Raw genomic sequence first — 23,383 nt, forward strand, 5'->3', positions numbered from 1 at the left:
CTGCTTTCATGCTCTCATGGCTGTCTCCCCTCTGGATATGCCTATGTTCAATTTGCCCTCTTCCTATAAAGATAACAATCCTATGAGATAGAGTTCAGTTCAGTCTCTCAGTCATGCCCGACTCTGCGACCCCATGGATTACAGCATGCCAGGCCTCCCTGTCCATCATCAACTTCCAGAGTTTATTCAAACTCATGTCCATTGTGTCAGTGATGCCATCAAGCCATCTCATCCTCTGTCGTCCCCTTCTCCTCCCGCCTTCAATCTTTCCCAGCATCAGGGTCTTTTCAAATGAGTCAGTTCATTGCATCAGGTGGCCAAATTATTGGAGTTTCAGTTTCAACATCAGTCCTTCCAATAAATATTCAGGACTGATTTCCTTTAGGATTGACTGGTTGGATCTCCTTGCAGTCCAAGTCTTCTCCAACACCACAGTTCAAAAGCATCCATTCTTTGGCGCTCAGCTTTCTTTATAGTCCAGCTCTCACATCCACACATGACTGCTGGAAAACCATAGCCTTGACTAGATGGACCTTTGTTGGCAAAGTAATGTCTCTGCTTTTTAATATGCTGTCTAGGTTGGTCATAACTTTTCTTCCAAGGAGTAAGCGTCTTTTAATTTCATGGCTGCAGTCACCATCTGCAGTGATTTTGGAACCCCCCCAAAATAAAGTCTGCCACCTTTTCCATTGTTTCCCCATCTATTTGCCATGAAGTGATGGGACCAGATGCCATGATCTTAGTTTTCTGAACATTTAAGCCAACTTTTTCACTTTCATCAAGAGGCTCTTTAGTTCTTCTTCACTTTCTGCCATAAGGGTGGTGTCATCTGCATATCTGAGGTTAATGATATTTATCCTGGCAATCTTGATTCCAGCTTGTACTTCACCCAGCCCGGCATTTCTCACAATGTACTCTGCATATAAGTTAAATAAGCAGGGTGACAGTATACATCCTTGACACACTCCTTTCCCAATTTGGAACCAGTCCATTTTTCCATGTTCAGATCTAACTGTTGTTTCTTGACCTGCATATAGGTTTCTCAGGAGGCAAGTAAGGTGGTCTGGTATTCCCATCTCTTTGAGAATTTTCCACAGTTTGTTGTGATCCACACAGTCAAAGGCATTGGCATAGTCAACAAAGCAGAAATAGATGTTTCTCTGGAACTCTCTTGCTTTTTCAATGATCCACCTGTTGTTGACAGTTTGATCTCTGGTTCCTCTGCCTTTTCCAAACCCAGCGTGGACATCTGGAAGTTCATGGGTTAACGTACTGTTGAAGTCTGGCTTGGAGAATTTTGAGCATTACTTTACTAGTGTGTGAGATGACTGCAATTGTGTAGTAGTTTGAACATTCTTTGGCATTGCCTTTCTTTGGGATTGGAATGAAAACTATGGGATCAGGCCCAGTCTAACGACCTCATCTTAATGTGACTATATCTGCACAGACCCTATTTCCCCTTCCGTTCCCCTGGAAGCTATGGGGATGAAGATTTCAGCATACCTTTTGGGGATATAATTCAAACCCTAACAATTATGATACAAGGTGTTACCTGCATATGAAGTGGCTGATCCAGAGTTGCTGCTCAGTGACAAGGGGCTATTGTTACTGAGTATTCAAAATGTACCTTCCCCCACATTTTAATATTCCCATATCTATGTATGTCTAAGGATCCATTTATGCATTGCTTGATGCATATTTTTCTCTTTCCAGTTAAAATATTATCAAATGGATGACCTATCTCATGTCTGTGCAAACATGGTTTAACTTGTTCTATAATAAGATTCAAAAAGCCTCAGCATGTCCATGCCCTGGGAGAAGGGGAGGGCATCTGCCCACAGATAATGCCTGTAGCTACTGGAAACTTAGGAAGCAGAGATCATGGTTCTGACAGAGGTGGGGGACCCAGGGTGAGGTCTAGGGTGTGGGGAAACTGCTTGCTAGCGTGGCTCTTGTGTAGGTTGGACTCCCAAATTCATTTCCTGAGCACCTATGATCTAAGGGGCTGCAGGGAGGCTCAGCTGTTAGGACACAGAGTTTGGGGAGAGCACTACCCCCTTACAATGCAGAGAGGTCAGGGCAGGGTGGAGCGCTGTGTGTGGGGCTGGAGAAAACATTTTAGGAGGTGGCAGGATCCCACTGTAGATGGGAGACTTTGACAGAGCAATCTATCCATCTGACAAATGTCTACAGCTGCTTGACTGTTCCAAATGGTGCTTCTCAGAAGCCCTGGGACACTTTCCTGGAGTCTCTGGTGGCAAGAGAGGTCCACAGCAGAAGCCACAGGGACATTCTGGTGGCTCTAGAGGCCCAGACACAGCCTCCCTGCTTGACCTTCCAACAGGAAATGGTCCCTGCTTGCTTTAGTGGGTAGCTTGCTCCAGGAGAGGTGTTCATCCACTGGCTCCCAGGGATAAGTGACAAGAGGGCCAGAGGGGCCTGGACACACCCCTCCCTCTTGTCCCAGCAGCAGCAGTATGCTAATCCTAAGGGATTCCTCCCAGCAAGGGGTGGCCTTTCTGATCTCTGGAGGAAGATGTAGTGGGGGAGGGGGGCGAAGTTCAAGCAGAATGGAAGCCCCTCCCTGAGCTCCTCAAGCCCCCAAACCTAGCCTCTGCCAGGGAGCTCTCAGGGCACAAAAGACTAGGCACTCATGGAGTCTAGCTAAAGGAGCCAGAAACAAAGGGTCCTCTCTGGAAGTGGGCATGGGCATGGGGGGTTGCATCATATAAGTGAAGTCTTGGGACTCCAGGGATTTTCTCATTGGTGGCATTCAGGATGAGCCCTTTCAGGAACTCAAGAGTGCAGAATTTCAGGTCGAGAGGGCCAGCACAGTAATACAATTCACGCCCCAACCGCTCAAGCCAAAGAAGCTGAAGTCAACAGTTCTGTGAAGACCTACAAGACCTTCCAGAACTAACACCAAAAAAAAGATGTCCTATTCATCATAGGGAATTGGAATGCAAAAGTAGGAAGTCAAGAGATGCCTGGAGTAACAGGCAAGTTTGGCCTTGGAGTACAAAATGAAGCAGGGCAAACATGAACAAAGCTTTGTCAGGAGAAAGCACTTGTCATAGCAGATACCCTCTTTCAACAACACAAAAGATGATTCTACACCTGAACATAACCAGATGATCAATATTGAAATCAGATTGATTATATTCTTTGCAGCTGAAGATGGAGCAGCTCTACACAGTCAGCAAAAGCAAAACATGGAGCTGACTGTGGCTCAGATCATGAACTCCTTATTGCCAAATTCAGACTTAAACTGAAGAAAGTAGGCAAAATCACTAGGCCATTCAGGTATGACCTAAATCAAATCCCTTATGATTATACAGTGCAGGTGACAAATAGATTCAAGTGACTAGGTCTGGTAGACAGTGTGCCTGAAGAACTACTGACAAAGGTTTGTTTGCATCACTGTACAGGAGGTGATGACTAAAATAATCCCAAAGAAAAAGAAATGTAAGAAGGCTGAATGGTTGTTTGAGGAGGCTTTACAAATAGCTGATAAAAGAAGACAAGTGAAAGGCAGAGGAGAAAGGGAAAGATATACCCAACTGAATGCAGAGTTCTCAAGAGTAGCAAGAAGAGATAAGAAAGACTTCTTAAGTGAACAGTGCAAAGAAATAGAGGAAAACAGTAGAATGGGAAAGACTAGAGATCTCTTCAAGAAAACTGGAGATATCAAGGGAAATTTTCATGCAAAGATGGGCACAACAAAGGACAGAAACAGAAAGGACCTAACAGAAACAAAAGAGATTAAGAAGAGGTGGCAAGAATACACAGAAGACCTGTACAAAAAAGGTCTTAATGACCTGGATAACCAGGATGGTGTGACCACTCAGCTGGAGAAAGACATCTGGGATGTGAAGTCAAGTGGACTTTAGGCAGCATTACCATGGACAAAGATAGTAAGGGTGATGGAATTCCCGTTGTTGTTGTTGAGTCGATCAGTTGTATCCGACTCTTTGCCACCCCATGGACTGCAGCATGACATGCTTCCCTGTCCTTCACTATCACCTGAAGCTTGCTCAAACTCATGTCCATTGAGTCTGTGATGCCAACCAACCATCTCCTCCTCTGTCATCCCCTTCTCCTCCTGCCTTCAATCTTGCCAAACATCAGGGTCTTTTCCAATGAGTCAGCTCTTCACATCAGGTGGCCAAAGTATTGGCTCTTCAGCCTCAGTATCAGTCTTTACAATGAAAATTCAGGACTGATTTCCTTTAGGATTGACTGGTTTGATCTCTTTACAGTCCCAAGGACTTTCAGGAGTCTTCTCCAACCCAAAGTTCAAAAGCATAATTTTTTTGCCATTCAGCCTTCTTTATGGTTCAACTCACATCCATACATGACTACTGGAAAAATCATAGATTTGACTATATGGATCTTTGTCAGCAAAGTAATGTCTCTGCTATTTTAATATGCTATCTAGGTTTATCATAGCTTTTCTTCAAAGGAACAACTGTCTTTTAATTTCATGACTGCAGTCACAATCTGCCCTCCAAATTAAAGTCTGTCACTGTTTCCATTGTTTTCCCATCTATTTGCCATGAAGTTACGGGACTGGATGTCATGATCTTAGTTTTCTGTGGAGTTTTAAGCCAGCTTTTTCACTCTCCTCATTCACCTTCATCAAGAGGCTCTTTAGTTCCTCTTCACCTTCTGCCATAAGCATGGTGGCATCTGCATATCTGAGCTTATTGATATTTCTCCCAGCAACCTTGATTCCAGCTTGGCATTTCCCATGATGTACTCTGCATATAAGTTAAATAAGCAGGGTGACAATATACAGCCTTGAAACACTCCTTTCCCAATTTGGAACCAGTCCATTGTTCCATATTCAGATCTAACTGTTGCTTCTTGACCTGCATACAGGTTTCTCAGGAGGCATTTCATGTGGTCTGGTATTCCCATCTCTTTAAGAATTTTCCACAGTTTGTTGTGATCCACACAGTCAAAGTCTTTAATGTAGTCAATGAACCAGAATTACATATTTTTCTGAAATTCTCTTGCTTTTTCTATGACCCAATGGATGTTGGTAATTTGATATCTGATTCCTCTGCCTTTTCTAAATCCAGCTTGTACAGCTGGAAGTTCTCAGCTCACATACTGTTGAAGCCTAGCTTAGAAAATTTTGAACATTACTTTGCTGGTAGGTAAAATGAGTGCAATTGTGTGGTAGTGTGAACATGCTTTGCCACTGCCCTTCTTTGAGATTGGAATAAAAACTGATCTTTTCCAATCCTGTGGCCACTGATGAGTTTTCCAAATTTCCTGGCATATTGAGTGCAGCACTTTAGAGCATTATCTTTTAGGATTTAAAGTAGCTCAGCTGGAATCCCATCACATCCGCTAGCTTTGTTTGTAGTGATTCTCCCTAAGGCCCACTGGACTTTGTACTCCAGGATGTCTGGCTCTAAGTGAGTGATCACACCATAGTGATAATCTGGGTCATTAAGATCTTTTTTTAATAGATCTGTGTATTCTTGCCACCTCTTCTTAATCTCTTCTGCTTCTATTAGGCCCATACTGTTTCTGTCCTTTATTGTGCCTGTCTTTGCATGAAAAATCTCTAATTTTCTTGAAGAGATCTCTTATTTTTCCCATTCCAGCTGAGCTATTTCAAATCCAAAAAGATGATGCTGTGAAAGTGCTGGACTCAATATGGCAGCCAACTGGGAAAAATCAGCAGTGACCACAGGACTGGAAAAGACCAGTTTTCATTCCAATCCCAAAGAAGGGCAATGTCAAAGCATGTTCAAACTACCACACAATTGTACTCAATTCACATGCTAGCAATGTAATGCTCAAAATCCTTCAAGCTAGGCTTCAACAGTACGTGAACCAAGAACTTCCAGATGTTCAAGATGGACTGAGGAAAGGCAGAGAAATGAGAGATCAAATTGCCAACTTCTGTTGGATTATGGAGAAAGCAAGATAATTCCAGAAAAACATGTACTTCTGGTTCATTGACTACACTAAAGCCTTTGACTGTGTGGATCACGACAAACTGTGGAAAATTCTTAAAGAGATGGGAATACCAGACCACATGAAATGCCTCCTGAGAAACCTGTATGCATGTCAAGAAGCAATAGTTAGAACCTAACATGGAACAATTGACTGGTTCCAAATTCGGAAAGGAGTATGTCAAGGCTGTGTACTGTCACCCTATTTATTTAACCTATATGGATAGTACATCATGGGAAATGCCAGGCTGGATGAAGCACAAGCTGGAATCAAGATTTGTGGGAGAAATAACAACCTCAGATAAGCAGATGATAACACTCTAATAGCAGAAAATGAAGAGGAACTAAAGAGCCTCTTGATGAAGGTAAAGAGGAGAGTGAAAAGCTGGCTTAAATCTCAACAGAAAACTGAGATCATGGCATCCGTTCCCATCACTTCATGGCAAATAGATGGGAAAACAATGGAAACAGTGAGACTTTATTTTTCTGGGTTCTAAAATCACTGCAAATGGTGACCTCAGGCATGAAATTAAGACACTTGTTCCTTCAAAGAAAAGCTATGACAAACGTAGACAGCATATTAAAAAGCAGAGCCCTCACGTTGCCTAAAAAGGTCTAGTCAAATCTGTGATTTTTCCAGTACTCATATATGGATGTGAGAGTTGGACCATATAGAAGGCTGAATGCCAAAAAAATGATGCTTTTGAACTGTGATGATGGAGAAGACTCTTGAGAGTCACCTGGACAGCAAGGAGATCGAACCAGTCAATCCTAAAGGAAATCAACCCTGAATATTCCTTGGAAGGACTGATGCTGAAGCTCCAATACTTTGGCCACCTGATGCGAAGGGCCAACTCATTGGAAAAGACCCAGATTCTGGGAAAGATTGAGGGCAGGAGTAGAAGAGGGTGGTAGAGGATGATATGGGGTTTGATGGCATCATCAACTCAATGGACATTAATCTGAGCAAACTCCGGGACATGAAGGACAGGGAAGTCTGGTGTTCTGCAGTCCATGGGTCACAAAGAGTCAGACACAGCTGAAGGACTGAACAACAACAAGGGCCAGCCTGGCTGAAGAAGCTCTAAAGCAGGTTTCCCAGGAACCTTGGGGCAGGCCCTGTCCCCCAGTAGGCCTGGCATTGGCTCCTAGCTATCCCTCTCTCCACTGGAGGGACAGTGACACTGGTCTGAGTCTTCTGTGTCCCCTTCATTCTGCTGCTGTGGTTGCCTGGGGGAGCAGCCCTGGTGGCAGGGACAGCTGGGCAACAACTATTTTGTTCCCTGACCCACGTCTTCCATGACCAGAGTGTCTGAAGGCAGCATTGGCTCCTTTTAGGGCCCTGCTCTTTAGAAGCCCACCTTCTACCCACCACCCTGGAGTCAATGTGAATGTTGAATTGGAAAAGTCACCTACTTATCCGAAGCGTAGCATAAATCCAAGGTGGTCTTCAAAACCATGGTCCAGATATACATTGAAGTTTCTTGAACTCAGTAACACGTGTCCACTCCAAAGCCACATGGATATGCTTTCTGGTTTACTTGGAGTTCATGCCTTTTCGATCCAGAACCATTTCAGGCCTTTGTATGAAGATTATTGGCAGTCTCTAAGTAAGGTGGCCCTAAAATGTGGTAGCCAGTCCAGGTTGGCTAGAGATGATGAAGGTGTCATCCTTTGCACGGCTCAGGGGCTTTCCTCAATGCTCGGGTCACTCATGGATTTGTCCACACAGGCCATTGAAGCTTTGGGCTGCTGCACATGGTCAGACACTGAATGAGGGGTCTGAGGTGGGCAGCAGATTGGCAGCAGAGTCTTTTGTACTTGGAGAGAGGACAAGAGGGTCACCTGGATGCTCTGAATCATATTTCCATGGGAGCCCCAGAAAAATACATGGCAGGGCCACCAGTGAAGTTGAGGCAGTCCAGGTACCTCCACTTCTCAAAGGTTCAGGATGGGAGGCTTGGGTAGTCCAATTTTTCCTATATGTCCTCATGGACAGGCCTTTATGCTCCCTTGGCAACTTGGCTTGTCAGGGCAAAAGAATACAGTGACAGTTGTTTGTGCATTGGCATCCTGTTCCCCCAGGCTAGGCAGCCCCCACAGGTTGATCATCTTGGATGTGGGGGGTACTACCAGTCTACAGAGCAGTGGCTCAGCTCTGAGATCCTCTGGGACCTCACCAAAGTAGTGCCTGCTCTCAAGGCTCTGGAGTCTGAGCAGCCTGTTTGGTCTCTGTCCATGAATCTCTTGAAAGGGCAACAGTACCTGGTACTCAAGTGTCTTAACTGACCAACAATCTCAATCTTAATGCCTGTTTGGAGTGAGGCCACTAGTAAGGGAGTGGTGCTGGCCAATCTGGTCACTGGCAAGTATCTCTTTTTTTGCAGAATGTGGGCTGCATGTTTGTCAGGAACTCCAAGTCCTACCTCCTTAGTTGCTGGGCAGCTCAGGGCACATTATACAAGCTTTTCTGTGCCTCAGCTTTCCCTTCTGTATTTCTATGCTCATTGAGAACCTCCTCAGGGGCAGACAAAGGACTCCACTGGAAGGATGGGCTGGGGAGATAAGACTCAAACTCTAGGACAGTCCTCTGGTGTTTCAGCAGCTAACAAACTTGATTCAGGTCACTCATCCTTAAAAACAGCTCATATAATAGTACCCATTCCCTAGTGGGTTTGGGAAGCCTAATTACCACTTGTGAAATGTTTTTCAAGTTCTCAGAAGAAAGGTAATACATCATGGCAAAGTATGACTCTCATAATTGTGATATTCTCAAGCTGCCTCCAGGGCTAAATCCTATAAAATTGCCATTTGAGAAAATGCAATTGTAACAAAGTATAACTATTACCCATAATGATATGAGACTAACGTCTAAGGTATTCCTGTGCCCATGGAAAACTCGAATCAGCCTGGAAGTGAAGAAGGTAGACTAGGCCACCTGCTCGAGCTTGTTCTGCTAATTTCAAAAGTTAACAGACTCCTTGAAGAGAGGCCCCTTTAGAAGCACCAGATAGCAACAGTGTTCTCTGAGCACCGAGTGTGCACCAGGCAGTGTGTTATGCACGCTATCTCACCAAATCTTGCGAAGTTTAGGAAGTAGGTTTTATTATCTCTGTTTTGCAGAGGAGAAGAAAATGAGACTCAAAGATGTTGACTTGCCCAAGGAAAATGAACCCGGCAGTTATAAATAGGATGGCTCATAGTGGAGGAAGAGCTGGGCCAGGTGGGACGCGACCACAGAGTCTAGGCAGGAGCCAAGGAGACTTTGAACTAGGTTAGCAAAGCCAAGATAACTTCCAGATATCCAGTTTGGGCACCCCACCTTGCAACCAAGCCGGTGACTAGGTCTGCTGCCAACGCAGAGAGGCAACCGAGGAGGGGGAAGGTCGTAGGGAGGGCGGATGACTTTGGAGCAGGATGGCCTGAGTTTGGGACGGCCAGCATATCTCCACGCGCTGACGTGGGCCTTGGGAGGGAATTTGAGAAGCAGTCATTGACACGTTTGACAGGTGAAGCCTGGGAGGAGATCACCAAAATGCAACGTGATTCCCAGGGTCACTACCCTCAAGGCTCAGTTCTCGCTGAGGGAAACCTCCAGAAGGCAGCGCGGGCCAAGGTGTCAGGGGTCCACGAAGACCTCCCCGCGGGACTCCCGGGCGGACGCTCCCTCCCCGTGGGCCTGCGCAGAGTCAGCAGCCCTGTTTGGTTCTCCGTGCCTTCCCTCGGGTCCTCTGTCCCTCCGGCCTCCGTCGTCCCCGCCACCTCCTTGGTCCGGTGCGGGGCCGAGGGCCGGGACCTTCGCGCACGGGGAGCTGAGACACCGGCGTCGCGCGTTGCCCACCGCGCTCCTGGGGCCGGCGGGGCGGGGCTCAGGGCGCATGCGCAGCGGCCTTACGGAAGCCCGGAAGGAGGGGAGGGAGGTGCAACTCAGGTTTCTCCGGGAGGCGGCGGCGGCGACGACGGTTACGCGGCCAGCGCTGGCACCATGTACCCGCTGTAACGCGCAGACCGCGCTGCGCGGGGGGGCGGGGGGAGGAGGAGGAGGACGCCGCGGTGAGTTCTCCGCCATGAACCTGAGGGGCCTCTTCCAGGACTTCAACCCGAGGTGAGGCGCCGCCCGCACGGCTTGGGGAGGCGCGGCGGCCGTGATGCCGCGGTGGGCGACGGGGCCTGCCCGAGCCTCCTCGGAAAACCGATCGGCCCCGGCGCCGACCCGCTGCTCCTCCCGCGTCCGCTACATTCAACCTCCGGCCCACCGTCCCTTCTAGAACCTCCCGGCCGCGGCCCCAGCCCTGCCGGAACTCCGCGCCCCTCCGCTCGCCCTCCCTTGTCGATGTCCCAACTTCCCTCTCACCACTCCATCTTCTGGCACCCACTGCCTGCCTCCGTTCGCCGGGCCAGGGCCGCTTCACTTGACCCGACACCCCTACCCCCTACCCCAGCTGTTTCCTCCAGTTCCTCCCAGCCCTTGAGGTTTGCCTTGGACGTTTGCCCAAACCTCGCTTGTTTGCTTCTTTGTGGAACTGATATCTGAAATACTGTTGAATCCTTGGAGTCCGTGTCAGGGTATGGCGGGACCTTACGTAATGCTTTCTGGGGGGATAAACCTGACAATTTTCCGTGCGTGTTGTCTCATCAGTCTTGATTATATGTTTATTTGCAGGAAGTAGATATTGCCGTTCTGTTTCCCAGATGGGGACTAGCGAGTGGACAGAATGGAAGGCACTCAGGCTAAGGAATCGAGCGTCTCTCCTTGCACTTGCCCAAGTGTTCTGTAACTCTCTTATGTCCCCAGACTGTGAACTCCCTAAAGCAGAGATGGTCTCCTACTCAGTTCTCTATTCCCAACAGGCCCCGCTGTGTCTGACACACATAGGAGCCACTTGTAAAATATGGAACTAAACTGAACCCAAAGACCTGGGTTGGAGACCAGGCCATATGTAACTGGGGGATTTTCTGCTCATGTGAAAAATAAGGAGTTGGTCTAGCTGATCTCTTAAGTCCACTGCCCTGTGAAGGGAGTGCCCTGTCTCTCATATTTACTGTTTGGAAACCACTCACTTGATGAACCTTTCCTATGCTGGGTCCTGGGCTGGGGACTTCAGATGCTGGGAGGGCCCATGGGAATGGAAGAAGGGCAGGGAAATAGACGATTTATGGCAGTGTGCAGTGTTGTACTGTGTCAGCCCGGAGAGACCACTGTCCAGGCTGCTTGTAGGGGATGCAGGGAAGTCTTGAGGGAGAGATAGAGGATGAGTGTGTGTGTTGGGAGTACCGTCTCCTTAGGGATGGTGACGTTTTAAGCTGCGAGCCACTGTGACTTCCTGAGTGCTCTTACTCCTCTTTGAGCACTGTCCTGTTCATCTTCTGTCTAGTCTGAAGTGCCAGTGTGCCCATCCCAGTGCAGTCATTGTCACCGTTGGCCTTCAAGATGCTCTGCATAGAGGAGCTTGTTGAGAGCAAGTAGCAGAGAACTGGCTACATGCACCGCCTTCCTCTGGCTGCTCCTAGGTAGGGGTTAGGGTTCATCTCCGGTATAGCAGAGTTGGATAGGCCTTGTGTAGCTACACTGTTTGGCGATGGTGATGAGAACGATAAGATCTGAATTCCTTTCTGTCTTTCAGTCACTCACTTATCTGTTTTATCGGTAGCAGAATAAGGAGGCCAATTTAATGATCGATTGCAAAGCGCTTTACAAATAGAAAGCTCCAGGACAATTTTGCAAGGTGACAAGAGCATTCTAAAGCTACAAAGAACTGCCTGAAGTGATGGAACTAACAGTTGCTGAAGCAAAACCGTGCTGCACAGATAACGTCCTTAACCACTTTTTTCGGTAGCTTCTCCCCTTGCCCCCCAAAATTTGCACATGAAAATTATAATCAAATACCAGCTATCTAAAGGCTTCCCAGGTGGCACTAGTGGTAAAGAACATGCCTGCCAATGCAGGAGACCTAAGAGACGTAGGTTCGAGCCCTGGGTTTGAAAGATCCCCTGGAGGAGGAAATGGCCACCTAGTCCAGTATTCTTGCCTGGACAATCCCCATGGACAGAGTCTGGCGGGCTACAGTCCATGGGGTCACAAAGAGTCAGACACAACTGAAGCGACTTAGCACACACACATGCACCAGCTATCTAAACAGCTTTATAGTAAACATCACCATATTTGTCAGCCCTTTAGTTCTCCCAGGATTGAGATGCACAACTCCCTGGGAAGTGTAAAGGTGTGGTGGGTCAATGGAAGTGAGCAGTGTTTCCTCACGGCAGAGACTGCTGAGACAGTGGCCAGCTCACGTTGGCAGCTGCCAGTTTTCAGCTGGTGGTGTGTTATGTCTCACAGGCACACCTTGTTTTTGACACTGTTCTGTCATTTTTAGTCTTGCTTCATGCCGAGGAGGACCTGCCAGAGAGCTCACGAGCAAACTGAGGGCTTGTGGCAGGGCGTCCAGCTTTGCCCCCTGCCTGGGATTCAGAGCCCATTGCACACCTGCCTCCTAGCCCAGCACCTTGGCACACACTGTTCTCTTTGTTGGGAATGTTCCCCTCTCCTCCTGACCTAGTGAACTCCTGTTTCTCTTTGAGATCTCAGCTCACTTGTTGCTTGCTGAGGGCAGCTTTTCTGCGTTCCCCAACTAGCCCACTGAGCCCTGTTTGTGCCCCTGTGCATAGGGTGCTGTGCTCCTCCTCCATGCACTCATCTGGACCCTTGTGTTTGCTGTTTGATTAATGCCTGTCTGCCCTGTGAAAAGGTAACTGTAGCTCTGTCGGGGCAGGGACTTGACTCTGTGTGTTATGGTCACCTGCCTACCTGGCTCAGAAGGTGTTTGTGGGAGGGATGGAAGAATGAATGAACGACTCACTCTGCAGAGTCACTGTCTTCCTCATGGTCTGCGGCCTGGTTCTCTTTCTTCTCACCCCCTTCCCTCCTTCAGAATGCAGCCCTTCCATCGGAGAGCTGGGAACACCATGACACCAAGCAGACTGTGGCTGCCTTGACTTTGCAGATTGTGTGTGTCACAGAAATAGTCACTGTCAATAGTCAAGGCAGGGGCCATGACTCCAAATCTCCTTTCCAGCCTTTTGATCTTGGTGAGTCTGAATCTGCTGCTGTATTGCCAATGCTCTGGGAAGTGGCACGGACAGAATGATTCACAGCTGTCAACACTCAGATGTGCACGACTGCCAGCTGACCTTCTGCCTAGTTCCATCTGGCTCAGAACTGGTTGATCATGAGCTTCTTTTTAGTTACAGAGGTTAAGGCTTGCTGGTAATTAACAAAAGGGAGCTGCCTGGCCTTTAAGAGGTGTTTGTAAAGTATATGTAAAGCATTCCTTCATCAAACATCTCCCTGGTTCCTACTGCATGCCAGAGATGTGCTGGGTGCTCAGAGTACAACTGTGAATGAGATGTGGTCCCTTGCCACGCTCCTCAAGCCCAGCAAAAGAAGCAGAAATGGAAACAGATCAAAACACACACAGGATGAGGCATTCCAGGGACAGGAACCTAAGAACCATATGCTGTGGGAACATGAGGGGCAGAGCCACGAATTCTGTCTAGCTCAACAGGGAGGGTTCCACAGCCTGGTCCTGAAGAATAGAATTATAGGCTTTTGTCAGACCAGAGGGCAGGGAGGGTATCTTAGGAGGGATGAAGTATGCAGAGGTGCAGGGTCATGGGAAGGCCTGGTGTGTTAAGACAGTGGTGAAAGGTCAGTGTGGTAGGGGCATTGCAGACAACGCCCCTATCATGTGATTTTAAAATACTCTATCTACATAGTGCTCACAATTCCTGTAAATATTTTTGGCGCATTACTGTTTTTTTTTTTTTTTTTTTAATGATGCTCCAGATGCATCAGTGGTGAGTGTATGTTGGTACTGTTAATGAACTCCTAACCTCCCAAATGTCTGTTTATCTGTCGTTCTGTCATCTCAGATTACCTATAGTAAGAAAACCCTGTTGATTATAGTGAGGTTATTATTAATAATAGCTATGACTTATGCGACACCTACCACGTGCCAGGCACAAGGTCAGTGCTCTGTACCCATTATCTTGAATCTTTACAGCAGCCCTGTGAGTTTGATATCAGCCTTGTTTGGTAGAGTCTTAGCTTGTGACTTCCTCAAAGCCACCCAGGCAGCAAGGGGCCAAGTCAGGATTTTCAGAGGTTGGTCTCTTTCTGAAGCCTTTGCTCTTTTGGGTAGACCATGCATGCCTTCCCTCTATTTTAGTGACATGCCCCCCACCCCAATCATGGCACAGTAGGTCCAATATACTAAGGAGCCTTCTATTTATGAGTGGTAATTAAACAAAGCAAACCTTGTGTTTGAGCTGACACATCCAAATGAGTGTTATCTTTCAAAGAAGTTACTTAGGGAAGAGGTAAATATATACCTGTTGCATTGCTCATACCCCTTGTTACTCATCTGAAATTTTCCTTTGAAGCAAATCATCTAAGAAAATCTGTCTCACTGCTTTATAATCATATACAATTGTTTAACCAAAATAGTGCCACCTAGTTTGATCACACTTCCTATTCACCAAACTTAGCTCTGATTGACTAAAGGCCATTTCTAAAAATCCACTGTCAATGAAGATTTGGCACCATTGAGGGTATTCAAAAGAACAGACTGTGGGTTCTCAAGGCAAGTCCAGGAGGAAAGGTCCAAAGATGACTTAAGCAGTGAAGTGGGATTAATGCCCTGCCTCCCAGGGAGACTGTTTAAATGAGACCAGTCTCACTTGAATGCAGAATTTCTGGTTTTGAAAATATCATTCCCATTACTTGCTAACTGCACACACATTTTTCTTGGGTATGAGTTCTTTGAAGAGCAGGATAGTGAGGGGTTTGATAAATGTGCAGAGTGTTGGGTACAGAGAGCTATGAGCCATTGAGAACTCTGTTATAGGGGAGAGACAGTGGATTGGAGGCATTTCAGATAGTTTTCTAGGACTTTGGAAGTGAAGCTTCCCAATATTGAGCTTGGGGTTTCCAATTGCATTGCTTGATCATAGGCCATGCCTGTGCAAGGAGACTAGAATTTAAGATGAAATCCCTGAACTCTGGAGATAGGCTCTTTATAACTGACAATTTGTACTTTGTCACCTATGACCTAATAGTGAGTAAAATGATTGCTAAGTGAGCTTGTTACAACTAGTTTCTTTGATCATACTGAGGTAAAATTCATCATTTACAGGTACTTTCTTATCCCCTTATCTTAATGAGTGGATATATGAGCAACCTAGTGTGGAGAGAGTGACCCCCACCCCACAACCACAAAGCTGGGAAACTTCCCACAGTCCTGGGCTCTATCTAGTCCTCTTCAAGAGTCATTTGCTTTTATTTGGCTTTTGTGTGTTCTTGCCAGTAAATGACTAAATTTTGTACGTTTCTGCTCAGTGTAAGAGGTGCAGTTCCTTTAAAATGTTGGGAGAGTGTCAGCAGCTTGTCAGTTGGAGCCATTCTCTGAAGTTATAGACAGGTGCTCACAGGGATGTGTCACCTAGAGCATGTATGTGTGCCTGCTTCAGGTAAAGCCAGCGGCTTTCACTGAAGAAAACTATGAGTCCAGTTGCATTCTTTTGACTTGTAGAAAACAAAATACTAGAACCTTATACTCACAGTGTCATCTCTTTACTTGGTATATTCCTTCCGCCCCTAAATCCTTTTCCCCTCACTCCAAGGTGGAGAGAGGGGATTTGAGCCTTAAGCAGAGAGCTCTGTGTACATTTCAGAGAGGATGCTAGCTTTGTAGTTTGACTCATGTGACTCTACTTAGTGATCTTGCATTGACATTACAGATTCAGATGAGAGTGTAGTAAATCCATTTTTAAGGTGTAATTGGAAGAGTGAAATTGAGGAAGTGGTAGTTCGATGCCAGAATATCCACTGGAACCTCCATTTGCTGATTGGTGGAAAATTGAGCAGTCTGTTTTTATACTTGGATTCTGGTCTGAAAGTTCCTTGAAAAGTAACTCATACTAGTTTAGGCTTTTTTTTTTTTAATTTTTAATGATTTTTTTTATTGTGGTAAAAATCACAGGATATAAAACATACTGTTCTAACCATATCTATCTGTTCAGGTCAGTGGCATTAAGTCCGTTTACATTGTTGTGCAACTGTCACCATCATCCATCTCCTGAATCTTTCACCTTCCGAACTTTAGACTTTTTTTAAAAAGTAAACTTTATCACTGTGTTACTGCTGTGTCATAATCTCTTCCTGCCAATCAGCTTTGAAATTTCCTATTTAATAGGCAGTCATCTTTTTCACTTGGGTTTAAATGTATTGCTATTGTTGAGATACTATTCTTTTTCTTCCCACTTAAAAACGTGTATAAATTCAACATTTTATAATTTCTGATGGTATTAATTTGTTTTATTTGATTGACTCTGGAGTTGTTTGTTTTTTCAAAGAGCCAGCTATTCATGTTACTTATTGATTTCATTTTGGTTCCACATTTCTACTTCTACTTTTATTATTTCCATATTTTGGCTTCTTTGCTTTTTTCCCTTAAAATTCTTGGAGAGGAACTCAGTTTGTCTGGTTTTCCTTTTGTCTCTTTTCTTTTTAGCTTTGATTTACACTTCTTGAGTGGATACATGTTCTTTGAGCTTTGCTTTGGCAGCTGCCTAGGCATATTGATGTTTCGGTTGTATTTTAAATATTCTGTATTAATTCTGTTTCGTCCTTGGTTTAGTCATTATCTAAGAAAGGAAACTAACATTTACTGAGTATTACCTGCTTGGTGCCAAGCCCTGCAATGGTGCTTTCTATATCTTTTTAAAAGAAATATTGTCAGATCAGTTCCATACTTTATGGTCGTGCTGTTAGGTTTTCATTGTTTAGATTGTCCTTATTAGTCATTTGAATGCTTTATGCTTTGAAATCTAATTTATCAAATTAATCTACTAGTAAATTGCTCTTCTTCTTACTCAATCATGATAAACATGTGTTGTCTCCTTTCTTGTAGTTGGTTTGACTTTTGACATTGGTTGCAAGTGTGACCGTTGACTGCAACAGATTTAGATTTTATTTTTTAATCCAGTAAGTGATCTTTCTTATTTTAGGCCTGTGATAGCAGAATAATGACACCTGTCCCCCAAATATGCCCACATCCTAATCCTTGGAACTTCGAAACACATTCCATTACACAGTAAAGGGAAATTAAGGTAACAGCTGGAATTATGGTTGCTAATCAGCTGACCTGAAAATAGGGGAGATTATTCTGGATTTTCTGGCTGGGCCCATTATCCGAGGTCTTAAATGTAGAAGAGGAAGTCAGAGTGAGTCAGTGTGGGGAGGAGTGCTGGAGCTTTGAAACTGGAGTGGGGGGGTTACTAGCCAGCTCTGAAACAGCTTCTGTGTGTGTGTGTGCTAAGTCGCTTCAGTTGTGTCTGACTCTGCAACTCTATGGGCTGTAGCCCATCAGGCTCCTCTGTCCATGGGATTCTCCAGGCAAAATACTAGAATGGGTTGCCATGCCCTTCAGGGGATCTTCCTAACCCAGGGATCGAACCTGCATCTTTTATGTCTCCCACATTGGCAGGCAGGTTGTTTTCACTAGAGCCACCTGGGAAGCAGCTTCTTGAAGCTGGTAAGACAAGAAAATGTTCTCTCATAGAGCCTCCAGGAGGCTCAGAACCCTGGTGACACCTTGATTTTCACCCAGTGAGACCATTTCAGACTTGACATTCAAAACTGTAAAAATACTGTTTGTGCTTTTTAAACCACTCAGTTGTGCTAATTTTGTATGGGTGCAATAGAAAACCGATACCACAACACTTCATCCTCTTTAGATTTTTCCAGCAACAGTATTTGAAGAAGTTATATTTTATTATTATTTGTTATTATAACGTATTATTTGTCCTCCTGTAAGGTCACCCTGTTTCCTTTATATTTTTAATTTTTCATGTAATAGACCCAGAGCTCTTCATATCCCTTTGAAAAGTGAAAGTGAAGTCACTCAGTCGTGTCTGACTCTTTGCAACCCCATGGACTGTAGCTCTCCAGGCCCCTCCGTCCATGCGATTTTCCAGGCAAGAGTACTGGAGTGGGTTGCCATTTCCTTCTCCAGAGGATCTTCCCAACCCAGGGATCAAACCCAGGTCTCCTGTATTATGGGCAGACGCTTTACCATTTGAGCCACCAGGGAAGTCTGCTGCTGCTGCTGCTAAGTTGCTTCAGTCATGTCCAACTCTGTGCAACCGCATAGACGGCAGCCCACCAGGCTCCCCCGTCCCTGGGATTCTAATATCCCTTTAAATTATGTCAAAAATTATTAAATACTTTTCCAACATTTTAATTTTTATTATTTCCACTACTCTTTCTTCTATTAAGTAATAGAACTCTTTTAGGGAAGATAATGTATTTAGCTTACAGGGTTTAGTCTCCTCCACCTCATTTATTTTTTTGTTTATAGTCTGAAACTCTTTGGAAAATTTTTGTCTCCACATAATATCTAATTTACCTAAGATCCTTGTGTTTGTCATTGTCCTTGCATTTGTTACTATTCTAATCCACTTTTTCTTTTAAAAATCCTTTCTGTTTTCCAGTCCATTGTTTCTGGCAATGATATATGTAGCCGAAGGCTTTGGTTGACAAATTGGTTCTGATTTTCTAGATTGTGTGATATCCCCTTGTGCTATCAGAGAGAAAAAGTTCTCTTACCTGCTAACTTTATTTCTGGTGATCACTCCATGTCTACTAGCTCTTGAACCCCCCTCAAACTCTTTTCTTCTCTGAAGTCTAGGAACATCATTCTTCTCTTGGCATCTTTCAGTTGTAGCGCTCTCCCTCTGTGTGGCGGCTTGTTTCTGAGCATGAATAATCATAATTAACATATATTTAGTGCAGGAGTTATCAAACTGTTTTTCACAGACCCCCTTGGGGCCTTGAGAAACTTTCCAGGGATCTGCGAGGTCAGAACTATTTTCATAATAATACGAAGACATCTTTCGCTGGGTTGCCATTTCACTCTGGTGAGTAAACTGCTGGCACCTGAGCACAAATCAAGCTGTGCCAGGAAAAGTGAAAGTGAAAGTTGCTCAGTCGTGTCCAATTCTTTGTGACCCCATGGATTATAGTCCATGGAATTCTCTAGGCAAGAATACTAAAGTGGGTTGCCATTTCCTTCTCCAGGGGATCTTCCCGACCCTGGGATTGAACCCCGGTCTCCTGCATTGCAGGCAGAATCTACCATCTGAGCCAACAAGGAAGCCCCTCTGATAAAATAGGTTGTGATAACAACGAATGTGCTTTTTTTGTTGCTATAATATAGTGAAATGCTTCAGCATTTAAAGATCTTCATTACTCAGTGCACTAATATTTTCTGGTTGACCTATATGGAGTTAAAATCATCCAAGGATAAAAGATTCATCCAAAGTGCAAGAGAGACCAGTGCATTTTAATGTAGCAGACTATAAAAAAGTTCACTGAAGGAATTCCCTGGTGGTTAGGACTCGGTGTTTCATTGCCAAGGGCATGGGTTCAGATCCTAGTCGGGGAACTAAGATCTTGTAAGCCTTGCAGCATGGTCAAGAAAAAAAGTTCATTGATAGTGTTTCAGACTCCACATCAGGGAACCACCACTTATTGAGTTTTGGTGTCCTATTGAAGAAAAATATCCACCATTATCTAAAAGACCAATTAAAATACTCAGTTTTTTTCTGATGAAATATCTCTGTGACATCAGCTCTTCTTCACATGCTTGAACCCAGACAACGCCAACAGAATGAATGCAGACATAAATATTTATAATCTAGGTATCTGCTATGAAGCCAAACATTTTATTTTTTTCTGATTTTTTAAAAAAAAAATTATTTGAAGAATAATTGCTTTACAGTATTCTATTGGTTTTTACCAAAGAGAAACATGAATCAGCCATAGCCTTACCCATGTCCACTCCCGCTTGAACATCCTTCCGACCTCCCTCCCCATCCCACTGCTCTAGGTTGTTATCCAACCCTGGTTGGAGTTCCCTGAGTCATAAGGCAAATTCCCACTGGCTATCTATTTTACATATGATAATACATGTTTCCATGTTACTCTCTCCATATCTCCCACTCTCCTTCCCCCACCCAGCAGTGTCCATAAGTCTGTTCTCAATGTCTGTGTCTCCATAGCTGATGTGCAAATAGGTTCATCAATACCATCTTTCTAGATTCCTTATACATGTGTTAGTATATGATATATGTTTTTCTCTTTCTGACTTACTGCACTCTGTATGATAGGCTCTAGATTCATCCACCTCATTAGGACTGACTCAAATGTGGTCCTTTTTATGGCTGAATAAATATTCCATTCTATATATGTACAACAACTTCTTTATCCTTTCATCTGTTGATGGACATCTAGGTTGCTTCCATGTCCTAGCTATTGTAACTAGAGCTGCAATGAACATTGGGTTACACGTGTCTTTTTCAGTTTTAGTTTCCTCAGGGTATATGCCTAGTAGTGGGATTGATGGGTCATGGTGTTTTTATTCCTAGTCTTTTAAGGAATCTCTATGCTATTCTCCATAGTGGCTGTTATCAATTTGCATTTCCACCAATAGTGCAAGAGGGTTCCCTTTTCTCCATACCCTCTCCAGAATTTATTGTTTGTAGATTTTTTGATCATGGTCATTCTGACCAGTGTGAGGTAATGTCTCATTGTAGTTTTTACTTACATTTCTCTAATAATGAGCAGTGTTGAGCAGCATTTCATGTGTTTATTAGCCATCAGTATGTCTTCTTTGGAGAAATGTCTGTTTAGTTTTTTTTTGCCCATTTTTTTAATTGGTTTTTTTTTCCCCCCGGTATTGACTTATATGAGCTACTTGTATATTTTGAAATTAATCCTTTGTTAGTTGTTTCATTTGCTATTATTTTTTCCCATTCTGAGGGTTGACTTTTCACCTTGTTTATAGTTTCCTTTGCTGTGCAAAAGCTTTTAAGTTTAATGAGCTCCCACTTGTTTATTTTTGTTTTATTTCCATTATTCTAGGAGGGGGGTCATAGAGGATCTTGTTGTGATTTATGTCATAGAGTTTTCTGCCTATGTTTCCTTTAGGAGTTTTATAGTTTCTGGTCTTACATTTAGGTCTTTAATTCATTTTGAGATTATCTTTGTGGATGGTGTTAGGAAGGATTCTAATTTCATTCTTTTACATGTAGCTGTCCAGTTTTACCAGCACCACTTATTGAAGAGACTATCTTTGCCCCATTGTATATTCTTGCCTTCTTTGTCAAAACTAAGGTACGCATAGATGTGTGGGTTTATCTCTGGGCTATCTATCTTGTTCCCTTGGTCTTGTTGTTCAGTTGCTTAGTCATAGCTGAATCTTTGCCACCCCATAGGCTGCAACATGCGTGGCTTCCCTGTCCTTCACCATCTCCCTGAGCTTGCTCAAATTCATGTCCATTGAGTCAGTGATGCCATCCAACCATCTCGTCCTCTGTCATCCCCTTCTTCTCTTGCCTTCAATCTTTCCCAGCATCAGGGTCTTTTCCAATGAGTCAGCTCTTCGCATCAGGTGGCCAAAGTATTGGAGCTTCAGCATCAGTACTTCCAATGAATATTCAGGATTGATTTCTTTTGGATTGACTGGTTTGATCTCTTTGCAGTCCGAGGGACTTCAACAATCTTCTCCAACAGCACAGTTCAAAAGCATCAATTCTTCAACACTCATCCTTCTTTATGGTCCAACTCTCACATCCATACATAACTACTGGAAAAACCATAGATTTGACTATACGGATCATTGTCAGCAAAGTAATGTCTCTGCTTTTTAATATGCTGGCTAGGTTTGTCATAGCTTATCTTCAAAGGAGCAAGCATCTTTTAATTTCATTGCTGCAGTCACCATCTGCAGTGATTCTGGAGCCCAAGAAAATAAAGTCTGTCACTGTTTCCATTGTTTCCGCATCTATTTGCCATGAAGTAATGGGACCAGATGCCATGATCTTAGTTTTTTGAATGTTGAATTTTAAGCCAACTTTTTCCCTCTCCTCTTTCGCTTTCGTCAAGAGGCTCTTTAGTTCTTCTTCACTTTCTGCCATAAGGGTGGTGTCATCTGCATATCTGAGGTTATTGATATTTATCCTGGCAATCTTGATTCCAGCTTGTACTTCACCCAGCCCGGCATTTCTCACAATGTACTCTGCGTATAAGTTAAATAAGCAGGGTGACAGTATACATCCTTGACACACTCCTTTCCCAATTTGGAACCAGTCCATTTTTCCATGTTCAGATCTAACTGTTGTTTCTTGACCTGCATACAGGTTTCTCAGGAGGCAAGTAAGGTGGTCTGGTATTCCCATCTCTGAGAATTTTCCACAGTTTGTTGTGATCCAGACGGAGGCTTTAGTTTAGTCAATGAAGCAGATTTTTTTTTTTAATTCTCTTGCTTTTTCTATGAGCCAATGGCAATTTGATCTCTGCTTCCTCTGCCTTTTCTAAATCCAGCTTGTATGTCTAGAAGTTCTCAGTTCACATACTGTTGAAGCCTAGGTTGGAGAATTTTGAGCATTACCTTGTGAGCGTGTTAGATGAGTGCAATTGTGTAGTAGTTTGAACATTCTTTGGCATTGCCTTTCTTTGGGATTGGAATGAAACTGACTTTTTGCACTCCTGTGGCCACTGCTGAGTTTTCCAAATTTGCTGGCATATTGAGTGCAGCTCTTTCACAGCATCATCTTTGAGGATTTGAAATAGCTCAGCTGGAATTCCATCACCTGCACTAACTTTGTTCGCAGTGATGCTTCCTAAGGCCCACTCAACTGTTGAAAGTTCTTGCATTTAATGTTGTCCCAGGGAACTCTGAGGCTATCCTCAATTCTTTTCATTCTTTTTCCATTATTCTGCTCTTCAGCAGTTATTTCCACCATTCTATGTTCCAGCTCACTTATCCATTCTTCTGCTTCCATTAATGTATTGGTTCCTTCCAGAGTATTTTTAATTTCAATAATTGAGTTATTCATCACTGTTTGCTTAATCTTTATTTCTTCTATGTCCTTGGCAATTGTTTTAATCGTGTTGATCACTTCTTGCATTTTCTCCATTCTATTTTTAAGATTTTGGAATACCTTTGCTATCATTATTCTGAATTCTTTTTCAGGTAGTTTGCCTATCTACTCTTTGTTTAGTTGGTCTTGTCTGTTTCTAGTTTGTTCCTTCATTTGCACCATACTTCTCTGCCTTTTCTTTTTTAAAAAAATTCATTGTGTTTGAGATCTCCTTTTCTCAGATTTTGAGGTCGAATTCCTCCTTCCTCTTGGTTTCTGTCCTCGGTGGGTAAGGTTGATTCAGTGGTTTGTGTAGGCTTCTGTTGGGTGTGACTTGTGCTTGTGCTCTGGTGGGAGAAGGTAAGTTTTTTTTTTTTTCGTCCTCTGGTGGTCAGGGCTGTGTGAGGTGGTAATCCTGTTTGCTGGTGATT

General features: G+C 44.2%; 1 protein-coding gene across 2 annotated transcripts in view; it reads left to right on the forward strand.

The window, feature by feature from the left end:
- Nucleotides 1-9,843: 9,843 nt before the first annotated feature.
- TMEM185A (transmembrane protein 185A) overlaps nt 9,844-23,383 on the forward strand; it is a 42,603-nt gene continuing 29,063 nt past the window's right edge. For both annotated transcript variants that reach the window (XM_027962797.3, XM_042242486.2), the window contains exon 1: nt 9,844-10,077. In XM_027962797.3, the coding sequence (XP_027818598.2) occupies nt 9,851-10,077 (227 nt within the window). In that variant the 5' untranslated portion in view covers nt 9,844-9,850. The remainder of the gene's footprint in view (nt 10,078-23,383) is intronic.

This window comes from Ovis aries, chromosome X, assembly GCF_016772045.2.
Source record: "Ovis aries strain OAR_USU_Benz2616 breed Rambouillet chromosome X, ARS-UI_Ramb_v3.0, whole genome shotgun sequence".
Taxonomy (NCBI): Eukaryota; Metazoa; Chordata; class Mammalia; order Artiodactyla; family Bovidae; genus Ovis; species Ovis aries.